Source organism: Garra rufa, chromosome 18 (genome assembly GCF_049309525.1).
Source record: "Garra rufa chromosome 18, GarRuf1.0, whole genome shotgun sequence".
In the NCBI taxonomy this organism is placed as follows: domain Eukaryota; kingdom Metazoa; phylum Chordata; class Actinopteri; order Cypriniformes; family Cyprinidae; genus Garra; species Garra rufa.
The window spans coordinates 28,196,049-28,208,800 of record NC_133378.1 but is presented as its reverse complement, the minus strand read 5'-3'; the positions used below and the strand labels follow the sequence as shown (position 1 = coordinate 28,208,800).

The 12,752-nt window shown below is 34.0% G+C and overlaps 1 protein-coding gene across 1 annotated transcript; it reads right to left on the bottom strand.

Moving 5' to 3' along the window:
- Positions 1–333: 333 nt before the first annotated feature.
- Positions 334–11,219, bottom strand: mxra8b (matrix-remodelling associated 8b). The gene is made up of 8 exons (XM_073823164.1): positions 11,086–11,219; positions 9,001–9,027; positions 8,594–8,896; positions 8,386–8,487; positions 5,918–6,421; positions 1,224–1,382; positions 1,050–1,074; positions 334–897 (listed from the first exon to the last, which is right to left on the bottom strand). The coding sequence occupies exons 1-8, from the start codon at positions 11,102–11,104 to the stop codon at positions 801–803; spliced, it is 1,236 nt and encodes a 411-aa protein (XP_073679265.1). The 5' UTR covers positions 11,105–11,219; the 3' UTR covers positions 334–800.
- Between the last annotated feature and the right edge of the window lie 1,533 nt (positions 11,220–12,752).

Sequence of the window (12,752 nt, the reverse complement as noted above, 5' to 3'; positions counted from 1 at the left end):
CATGTTCCCCAGAAGACAAAATAAGTTACATTTACTCTGATCTTCAAATTTTAAAAGTTTTCACCCCCGGCTCTTGATGCATCGTTTTTTTCCTTCTGAAGTATCAGTGAGCATTTTTCTGTAATAGTTGCATATGTGTCCCTCAGTGTGAAAAGATGGATCATACAGGAACATACATTCATTGATGCAAATGATTCAAATACACAAAAATGCTGAAAAACCAAAGAATTAGTGTGGCCTGAAGGATTTTTCTGAAGAACCGACTGTTCAGGACAAACAAGGGACTCATGAACAACTATCAATAAACAAAAAAAAAAAAACACAGCTGTTGGTCATTCAGGTAACAACACAGTATTATGAATCAAGTGTATGTAAACTTTTGAACAGGGCCATTTTTATAAATTCAACTATTTTCTTTTGTGGACTATATTTGAACTTCTTCTGTGTGATATATTTGATTCAGGTCAGAACTAAATAAAAACATGCATTTTATATGATCCCTCTTATTTTGGTAAAATAATGAACATTTTGGAGATTCTGCAAGGTGTATGTAAACTTTTGACTTCAACTGTACATCAGATGTGAGACACAAGCAGTTTTAAAAAATATATATTTCACTGGAAAAAAATCTTATGGTAATGTAATCCAGGAGTCACTCTTGAGAATATAGTTATATATACTTTTTTAGTCTTTACAGAGCACTAGTTACAGTATTTGTCTTTTCAGATTATTTTCATAAAGTCTTTTTTTTGTTTTTTTCAAAAGGCTTTTTAAATGACCAACTTCAGCTTTATGAGAAATCACGGAAAAATGTGGTCACGCGTACCTAGTTGCAAGTCTTCTTGATTGTAGGGTTGCAGTTCTGTGGCATAGAGCTCAATGGATGTGCTCCGGCCCCTGCCAAGTAAAGCAAAAGTCATGCTTTTTATGTATTAGCAAGTGTAAAATGATTTTTGTGGATCTTTCTTGACTCGAAACACTGAATACAATATTGTGAAGCAGAAACTGACAAAACTGAAGAACTTTAATAGTCCATTTTTAATCCTTACCGCGCAGACCTTCGACCCTCAAACTCTGAAACAGATATAATAAGAAATGTCAAAAGACAGTTAGATTCAAGCCTACTAATTTTACATTTGAATGTTTCCAACACGCAGCTTGAATAAAAAGCTAAGCATATTTCTTTTCCTGTTCATCACTTTATCCACTCCACATAATCCTACCTTTTTTCCTGCAGTGCCTCGTGGTCATAACGATGCCAATGAGCATTAACAGAAGCAGCAAGAAGATTGCCAGGATGTAGCCAGCTTGGTGCAAGAGGTGAGTTTGATTCTCAGGCAGAATGACATTAAGGACGTGAGGCGCTTCGACCGCGTTTGTATCTGCTCACCAAGAAGAAATAAACAAGCATGAGAAGATGAACGAGAACTCTTAAATATCTAATTTTAAAACATTTAAATACTTTATGCAGTACTAAAAGACAAGAAACAAAGCAGAAAAGCCAAATTACTAGTTTGTTTTTCCCATTTCACCCAGGGCTGGCAGGGGAGAGGGACCAGGTTTCATGTCAGAATGGCCAAAACAGCCGTAATGAGTTCCAGACCTGATGTCATGCCGCAGCAATGGAGAAAAAAACACAAACCACCAGAACGGGAAGCGACAGTGCAGGCGGAGAAAAATATCACCACTTCATGGTCAGTCTGTCTGGAGACATTTCCCACTTATTTAGTGTCTCACAATAACAGGGAGAATTCCTGCTATATTTTTTAGGGATTGCATGTCAGTAGTGCTTAGAAGACTAAATAAACCAAACAAACTCACTGAATGCTGCTGTTTGTGTGTTTTTCAGTATTGTAAATCTTGTTCTTGGCTTAGCCACGCAAAAATGACGACTTCATTCCAAAACTAACACACATTATGATTACTTCATGAGTCAGTGTGTCTCATTATAATGAACAATGAGCAATGTAATTAAAAAAAAATACAGATAATGTACTCACCCCTGTGTCATCCAAGATGTTCATGTCTTTCTTTCTTCAGTCGTAAAGAAATAATTTTTGGAGGAAAACATTTCAGGATTTCTCTTCATATAATGGACTTCTATGGTGCCCCCGAGTTTGAACTTCCAAAATGCAGTTTAAATGCAGCGTCAAAGGGCTCTAAACAATCCAAGCTGAGCAAGAAGGGTATTATCTAGTGAAATTATCAGTTTTTTTTTTTTTTTTTTGTAAAGGCCATTTGACCTTCTTCGCATGTTCACTTTGTAAATACTGGGTCGGTACTTCTGCAGCGATGTAGGACGATTTAGAAGTTGGAGGAGAAAATGAGATAAACTGTACATTTAAAAAAAAAAATAACGATTGTTTCACTAGATAAGACCCTTCTTCCTTGGCTGGGATTGCTGAGAGCCCTTTGAAACTGCATTTTGGAAGTTCAAACTCGGGCACCATAGAAGTCCACTATATGGAGAGAAATCCTGAAATGTTTTCCTCCAAAAACATAATTTCTTTACGAAAGAAAGACATGAACATCTTGGATGACAAGTGGGTGAGTACATTATCTGTACATTTTTTCTCTGGAAGTGAACTACCTTTAACAATGCAAAATGTGTTGGAATACAACATAAACAAATTTTGTGTATTATTTATAATCCCATTAGTCAGAAAGAACAATTTTTTTAACAGTTATGTTAAAACTTTAACATACTTTAAAAAAAGCCCTATTTAATTAAGAAAATATTTGTAATACATTATTTAAAAATATAAAGTAAATATTACTGGTATAGCCCTAAATACTGAGTGAACTAAAAAATTTTTTTTAGAAATAATTACAAATGTTATTTTTCTAAATATTATACTATATACACTACCAGTCAAAAGTTTTTGAACAGTAAGATTTTTAATGTTTTTAGAAAAGTCTCTTCAAGCCTGAATTCATTTGATCCAAATTACAGCAAAAGCAGTCAAATTTAAATATTTTAAAAATATGAAATAACAGTAAAAAGTGAAAATAATTTTGCTATTTAAAAATAATTTGAATACATTTTAAAATCGAATGTATTCCGGGTGATCAAAGCAACATTTTCAGCATTTTATTTCAGTCTTCAGAGTTACAGGATCCTTAATTAGAATATTAGAATGATTTATGAAGCATCATGTGAGTGGAGTAATGCTAAAAATTCAGCTGAAAAATCAGTGAAAAAGATCTGTTTTTGCAGTACTTTGGATCAAAATAAATGCAGGCTTGGTGAGCAGAAAATCTTACTGTTCAAAAACTTTTGACTGGTAGTGTATTTATACATATTTTTAAATGAAAATTGCAAATTTTCTTCCCATATAAAAATGACAAGAAGGTCATATTCAGGCACACGAAATACACTAAATCTATAAGCTAGCTGACTGACACGTCCCATGTTTTTCTACTTATAGTGGACTAGGGAAAAATGTTTACAGACATGTGAAGATGTGAATCTAACACGGACCATTCCCACTTTGCGCTTTCATGTTACAGCGGGCCAGATGCTGTACAGATGTGGCTTTTCATGTCAAAAACCAGCCCGTTGCCAATGCAAGATGGGGAATATTGTCTGAGCAATGATGGTAAAATCTGCTAACCCCAGAAAAAAGCAAGACGTTGCTGTGACCTTTTGTGGGGCTGTTATAGTTTATAAAGTGAGCTCAGCCATTGCTAAGCGGAGGAAATATGAAGCACTCTTCCAATAAAACCTCCCCCACCTCCTTTATGACCTATTCACTACATTTCTGTTGAAAACATTCACTCGTACAAACTCATCTTCACAAGTGTTTTGTAATACAGAGACGGCAATGCCAGAGCCAAAATGATTGGAGTGAGTCAATTTGAACATAGACTAAAAGACAAAGGCATTTTACACAGCTCAAAAAAGTAAAAACAAAGAGAGAGATGGAAAGATTACTGTCAAATTCCCACTGCAGACTGGAGAAGACAGAGAGGAAAAGTAAACAGAGAGAAAAAGGCAGGAAGTAAATATAGTTCCCAGGCAACATTCCTCCCCCAAACCCAAATATACATGTAAAAGGACCTAATTAGGAAAACATATAGAAAGAAATATATGTTGAAAACTTATAAGCTAGGAAATAGAAAAGCTGAAAAGCTTTTTCTTAAAGTCCTTTGTCTGGCATGCAACAAAAAAGAAAAAGATGTAGAACTTTTTGAAAATTAATTTGACAGATTTGTGTTCTTGCTATACAACTTCTGACCAAAATGACCAAAAAGGAAAAAAAAAAAACACTATAAAAGTGATCCATACAACTTGTGCACTATATTCCAAATCTTCCAAAGCCACATAATAGATTTGTGCTGGAAAACCACTAAAATGTAAGTCTTTATTCACTTTAATAACCTCAAAAGTCAAAAATTGCACATCAACGTCACAAACACCAACCGGAATTGGTTCAAAGCTATCGTGCAACTTCAGAAAAGTTGGAATATAGTGCTTAAGTTGTATGGAAAACTTATATGGTGATTTTATTGGATCTGGACATTCTTTGGTTACATTAAAGTCAATAGCTGCATTACAATTATTCAAAAACTTATACATTTAAAGAAATTACACCATTCAGGACTGGAAGAAAACTATTGTAAATAATGACAATTTTGAACATTTCTTCTTGAAAAGGGAGGGATATTTCACCTAAAAATTAAAATTCTGTCAGTAATAACTAGTGGTGGGCCGTTATCGGCGTTAACGTGCTGCGTTAACGTGAGACTCTTATCGGGCGATAAAAAAAATATCGCCGTTAATCTATTCTCAAAGTTGGGTTGGGAGCTGGGTCTAAACTACACAAGATATGATGACTTTCACCTTGATATTTTAGCGCGGATGATGTATACCTAGTCGAATTGCACTGTAGGGGGCGAGAACGAGTCTTCAACTTCTGTGAAATTACCACATCAAATGAGACGTGCAAAGTCTGCAATGGATGCAGTTATGAAGTCGCTTCAGGGCAGGTGCGTGCGTTGCTAGACCCTTTTTACTGGGGCACGCGCCCCAGTGAAAATCTGCTGTGCCCCAGTAAAATCTCAAGTTTGAGTTATAATTTACTTTGATAATCCCGAAATAAAGACATTAAACTATATGCAGCAACTGAATTGACGCTTCTAAAAGCAACGCAGTTTAATCGAAGACTATGCACGCAGAAATCCATGCCCGTGCGCGTCTGTGTATTTAACGGCAACGCGTACGTCGTGCAGCCTTTTGCGCAGAAGTACTTGGTTACACAAGTTTGTATAGGTAATTATGTTGTAAATGCAATTGTCAAGCAGTTTGTGATGCATTTTGGAAACAGGAGATGAGCGCCTGGTCTAATGCGCCACCTGGCCCGTTCTCGAAGACTTACTTTTAGTCATTATTTGGGTAGCACGCATATTCTGAATGCCTTCACCAGAATTCAAATTAGCCATTTTAATCTAGATTAATCTAGATTAATTCCAAGATTTAATCTAGATTAATCTAGATTAAAAAAATTAATCTATGCCCACCCCTAGTAATAACTCATCCTCATGTCGATCCAAACCTGTAAGAACTTTGTTCATCTTCACGCCTCGAAGGCTGACACAGAAGAGAAGAAATTGTTGCATGCAGGTGTTATTTTTGTTTTCCTTAAGCACAAAAAGTATTCTTGTAGCTTCATAACATTATAGTTGACTATTTTAATGATGTCCTTACTACCTTTCTGGGCCTTGAACGTGGTAGTTGTGTTGCTGTCTATGCAGAGTCAGAAAGCGCTCGGATTTCATCAAAAATATCTTAATTTGCATTCTGAAGATGAACGAAGGTCTTACAGGTTTGGAACGACATGAGGGTGAGTAATTAATGACAGAATTTTCATTTTTGGGTAAACTATCCCTTTAAATCACATAAAAAATATTCTCTTACTTGGGTCATCAGCAGGCAGTACAGGATAAGTTTTTGGTGCTTCAGAAAAAGTATTTGATGCTTCAGTAGAGGAACGCGCTGGAGGCAAAGGCTGGACAGAAGGGCCGATGATCACCCTGAAGATTCGTCTTTCGTGTAAGCCACAGTAATGATGGTGAAGGTGGCAGGAATACAGGCCTTTATCAGAAGGCTGAATGTTGTGGACGCTCAATGAGAAATCACCCATGGAGAAGGCATCAGCTGAGATGTTCATCTTATCCCGGAGGAAAAGCGGCCCGTATTGCCGGTTCTCTCCGGAGGCATACATATCGATGAGGCGGTCTGCTCGGTCACGGGTGACCCCAGGTGCCTGCCAGTCCCAGTGGACCACCTGCTGCTGGCCCTCGTCCTTCTGACTGTCCGTCCACAATTGTCTGCGGTTGACACAGGGAAGGACCACACTCTTCCCCACGAGAACCACGAACACGGTTTTATCACCATCCCAGACACGCTTTTCCTTTCGAGCTGCAGAGATTGACATTTTTATGAAGAATTTTAACTATATCAGTTATAATATGTTTAATTTATTAAGTGTTAAAATAAACATATTATAAAAAAATATATATATTTAAAAATCATAATTTTTTATGCTCCACTTAGTTGGGCTAGAAGCACAGAAATACATTTCAGCTTAACATAAACATGCCTGAAACTATTGAAGCCTGAAAGTATGATAGTATGGACGTACCCAGTTAAAAACATGGTGAAAGTTACATTGTGAGATATATAGACACTACGTGAGATAGAAAAAAAATCATTTTGTGAGAAACAATATTCATAATTATGAGATATAAAGTCATTTTGTAAAATATAAAGATGCAAGATAAAAACTCAAAATTATGAGTTATACTGTTAAAGTCAAAAGTTTACATACACCTTGCAGAATCTGCAAAATGTTAATTATTTTACCAAAATAAGATGGATCATACAAAATGCATGTTGTTTATTATTAGTACTAACCTGAATAAGCTATTTTAAAGAAAAGACGTTTACATATAGCCCACAAGAAAAAAACTAATAGTTGAATTTATAAAAAATTACCCTGTTAATTTTTTTTAGCATTTTGCAGATTCTGCAAGGTGTATGTAAACTTTTGACTTCAACTGTAGTCATTTTGTAAAACAAAAAGGCACATTCCAAAATATAAAGTCATAATTGTGAGACATAGTCATATTGTGAGAAATATTCATAAATGTGAGATATAAAGTCATTTTGTGAAGTATAAAGATACATTGCGAGATAAAAAGTTCAAATTGTGACATATAGTTATATTGTGAGATAATCGTAAAAAATAATCGTAATTGTGAGATATATATATATATATATAAGTCGTTCTGTGAAATATAATGACACATTGCAAGATAAAACGTTAAAATTTTGAGATATAGTCATATTGCGAAATAAAATAATCATAATTGTGAGATATAAAGTCATTTTATGAAATATGACACACTGAAAGATAAATAGATAAAATTGTGAGATACAGTTATATTGTGAGATAAAATAATCATAATTGTGAAATATAAAGTCATTTTGTGAAATATAAAGACAATGTGAGATAAAAAGTCAGAATTGTGAGATAAAATAATAATAATTGAGAGATATAGTCATTTTGTATAATATATAAACACACTGCAAGATAAAAAGTAAAAATTGTGAGATAGTCATCTTGTGGGATAAAATAATCATAATTGTGAGATATAGCCATTTTGTGAAATATAAAGAGATTCTGTCATATTGTAAGAAAAAAGTCCAATTGCAATAATAATAAAAAGTCACAATTGTGAAATATAAAGACATTTTGTGAAATAAAAAGGCTAATTCCAAAATACAAAATCAAAATTCTGAAAAAGTCATATTGTGAGATATAAAGTCATTTTGTGAAATATAAAGACACATTGCAAGACAAAAAGTCTACATTGTGAGATATAGTTATATTGTGAGATAAAATATTCATAATTGTGAGATATAAAGTCATTTTGTGAAATAAAAAGCAGATTCCAAGATATAAGGTCACAGTTTTGAGATATAAATTCATGACTGAGAAATAACAATTATCAAATGCGTGAAATAAAGTCACAACTGCGTGATGTACAGTCAAACCAAAAATGGCAGATATAATTTTTGATATAGTTTTACTAGTGGGTGCAGGACACTTTCTATCAGTTATCTGACATTATCAAGATTGATTTGTTCTGACACAGTTTAACCTTTGAGTTCTTGTCATATATTATTACCATTTTCTAAACTATAGCAAATAAACTGTGACAATGTGAGAAATTTTAAAGGTGTCTGAATAAATTTTGGTTTGACTATATAGCCGCAATCATTTTTTCCCCCACATTTTTTACTCTAAGGTGGAAACAGGCTTCTTTAGTTATGCTTTTCAGTTTATAGACAAACTATAGATGTCAAGCTTATTCTCTTACGTGATTTAGTGACGTTGAGCTGGATTTGAATGGACTGGTGGACCTTGCAATAGTGGTGATGTAGGTTGCAGGTATAGATACCTTTATCATCCATGTCCACATCTGCACAAACAAAACAGCAACACCAGAATGATCGTTAAAGTATTAAATATCACAAGCCAAAGAATCAAACGAGTGACATGGACATGGTCTAAAAGGATGAACCTACTATTAATAACTAGCGAGAAATTTCCATCGCTGAAGGCGTCTTTTGAAATAGTAATTCGGCCCCTATTGTAGTCGTTGTACAAGCGCTCTGTTCCCCCAGAGAACAAGTCTAAAATGCGCTCCACAGTGTAATCGGGTTGGTTCCGGATCAGGTCCCAGTGCACAACACGCTGACGGTCCCGCAGGCGATCCTGCCTCCAAACCATCCGCTGGTTGTGACACGGCAGAAGAACATCAGACCCGACTGGAACAGTAATGTTCCTCGCCTCCACGACCACACTTGGCATGGTGTTTTGCGCCCAGGCTAAAAGACATACACATACATTACATTACATATTCATTTGGGTTTATGTAGTGTGAAAAATATTAGGAAACTCCTAGCACAAAAATGTTTTGTTGCTTACTCACCACATGGTATGATCAAGGCAGACCAGACTGAAATGAGAAGAACACAAGCCTTAGAATTACTGAAGGTGAAGTCACATTTAATGACAAAAACTGAATATGAAAATTTGGTATTCTGCCCAAATCAGTCAGTGTTCATATTGTTAGTATTCACATTGTCACAGTCTGTGTGTTTTTGTAAACTGTTATATTGCAGACACATTAAAACTTCAGAACTGCAGAAGACTTAGTAAATGTTGTATTTGCTTCCACGCCAACACAAAGAAATTTGCAGCACACAGGATGCATTCATTCCCTCTCTGCAGTAAGACCTGTAATCCAGAAGATACATACTGACTTTCTGAAGGCCTTTCCTCAACCATCATTAAAGGTACAGTCGAAAAAAAAAATCTATCTGTGGTTGAGAAATAAAAATGGTCAAGGTCACAGTACACCACCACCATCCAACGCCAGATGTGTGATCAAGTGAGGAATGCAAGTGGTACATTTGTAAATTGCTAGTTTGTTTTTTCTTGTCTAAACAAGACCATTCAAGCAGCATTAAACACTGACGTGTCTTGCCACATAAACATATGATTATATACTAATAAATTCATTTACAAAAATAAAAAACAGAATGCACGACAAGCAAAAACAGCTGTCTGTCTCTGTAATTTACCACAATATATTGAGGTCAAGAAACATAAAAGGTCAAGACATTATTACTTAAAATTAAAAGAAAGAAAAATGCTAAAAAAAAGTCAACTTGAATGAAAGATAGAATGTTTGTATAAGAGCCTGAAGGCTGAGCTGGAATGCAAGTATGGCCACAAAGAAGAACAATTTTAAACCACAAACCCTATAATTGTCTTTATAGGTATGACATTGTCTAAACAAGAAGACTATTAAACATTGACGTGTCTTTCCACACAAAAGACTACAATTAAATAAAAAACAGAAGGCAATGTGAGCAAAAATAACTTTTTGTTTGCTTCCCTCTGTGATTCAACTTGACACACAGTCAAAGCAAAAATTATTCAGACATCGGATATAATCTTTGATATTTTTTTTACTAGCGGGTGCAGGACACTATAGTTCTTTTTTGTAAGTGTGGATAGCAAAATAACGTAAACTGTGACATATTATACCCCAAAATTCTTCATTCCAGTAAAATTAATACAAATTTGGGACCTAAGATTATTCAGACACTTTGATCTGACCATGTTTTGCTTAAGTGTTTTTCTTTAATTGCTAATGCGACCTTTTTACACCACAGACTGAACAAAATGAAGCATTGCTTTGTTTGGTAAACAAAGTATTGATAGTTGTGTAATACTTACTTGTGTCATACAGTTGTCTGAATGTTTGGTTGATTGTAATCCATTGTACATCATTCTATCAAAGTTATCTGACATTATTAAGATGAATTTGTTGTGACACAGTTTAACTCTGAGTTCTTATGCATATTTTATTACCATTTTCTAAACTATAGCGAATAAACTGTGATAATGTGACACGTTGAAGGTGTCTGAATACATTTTGGTTTAACTGTAAGTTCTTAGTCCAAGTTTTACACTCTTTTAAAAGAAATCAAATTCATCAAGAAAACACTGCTGTTTCCATGAAAAAGTAGCACATGTGAAGGAAAGCACACAACATAATTGTTTACTATTGCTGATGTCGCAGAATGACGGTGACTCACTGACTGATTCATAACTAATAAATATGACACACATTAGTTAGACCTATGCTCTAATTTAGTGCAGCCCAACAACATACTCTTTAAAATCAGACCAGACTGTATCATTTAAAGAGACACTGAAGCTTTACAGAAAAAGAAAAACAAAGCCGCTGAAAATTCTCCCAAATATATAAACACATTATTTTTGACAAAGAAAGTTGAAAAACAAAGTTAAGAAGAGTTGGCAGGACGCCAGCATGAGACTACTGCAAAACGTAAAGATAGAAGTTAATGCATAATTCCACATTCACTGTGAAGGATGCAACACAGAAGACGATATACAACATTCGACGAGTGTTGTTTAGGTCACAATGTAAAAGTAGTTATAAGAAGTTTGAGAATTCGTTAAAAACGATTTGGTTACTTACTATATGTCACAAGAAACATGTCCGAAAAGTGGTAAAGATATTTGGTAATTCTGGTCCGCGATGAAACACTTTTTTCAGGGACTGTTACCTCACTTCAGAAGTTTCGTCGACCAGCGACAGAAAACAAAATCTTTGCCGTCTGCTAGTCTGGACCACTGACATGCTCCTCCTCCAGAATATTCAACATCTTGAAATACTAAACTCTCTCACATTAACTGCAAATATTTCTGAAATTATAGCGGGGTTCAACAGCAACGCAGGATCATATCTACATAAAATGTTTATGGGTATTTATTTAAAATGAGAAACTATATATACACACTAATAGTCTGACTGTAAGATTTTTAATGTTTTTTTTTAAAGAAGTCTCTTCTGCTCAAGAAGCCTACATTTATTTCATCCAAAGTACAGCAAAAACAGTAACATTTTATAATATTATACTAAAGTAACTGCTGTCTATTTGAATATATTTTAAAATCTAATTTATTCCTGTGAATTTAAAGATGACTTTTTAGCATAATTTCTCCAATCACATGATCCTTCAGAAATTATTCTAATATTCTGATTTGCTGCTCAAAAAACATTGATTATTATTATTATTATTATTATTAGGAGAACAGCTGAGTAGAAATTATTTGATGAATGGGAAGTTTAAAAAAAAACAGCATTTATCTGAAACAGAAATCTTTTTCAACATTATAAATGTCTTTATCATCACTTTTGATCGATCTAGACTAGAGCATCCTTGCTAAATAAAGGTATTAATTTCTATATTTATACTGACTCAAAGCTTTTCATTGGTGTAGTTTATATTGTTACCGAAAACTGTCAATGTTGCAGAAAATTTAGCTTTCATCACAGAAATAAATTACATTTTAAAATATATTCAAATAGAAAGCATTTCTTTTAAATAGTAAAAATATTTTGCAATATTACTGCTTTTGCTGGATTCTGGATTAAAAAAAAATGCAGGCTTGCTGAGCAGAAGAGACTTTAAAAAAAAACATTAAAAATCATACTTTATATAACAAATATTAAATAAGCTATATTTGATATACATTTAAATATTATTTTAAACAATTATTTAATTATACAGTCACAGAACTCACATTAATTACATGGAATGTTTGCACTTTATTCATTTAAAAATATATTTACTGAATATCTAAAAAGGTACATTAAAATGGTGGCAGACAACTTATATAATACATTAGAATTATATAATACATTAGTATATAATACTAGAAGTATATAATACATTAAAATTATTTATAAATATAAATAATTTTAGCAAAATTCTACTAAATCAACTAAAATAAAATACATCTGACATTTAACAGGTCCTTCCATAGATGTAAAATTCTTTATTTCAATAGTTGGTTTGGAATTAGACCTGTCCTGAGCCTCAGGACTTACAAGAAAAATATTATTCCACAGTAGGCATGGAGGTGATTTGCTTCACCCTAGTGGTGACTAGAGATATAGTTTCTGTAAAAAAAAAAAAAAACTGGAGATTAGTGATGCGCGGGTCGTCTCATAACCCGCGGGCCCCGCGGGTAACCCGCAGGTCGGGTTGGGGCGGGTAAAGAAACTGTCACTTTATTTGCGGGTCGGGTTGGGGCGGGTCATTAAAAACAAAATAAAATAAAAAAAATCAATATGTTGCG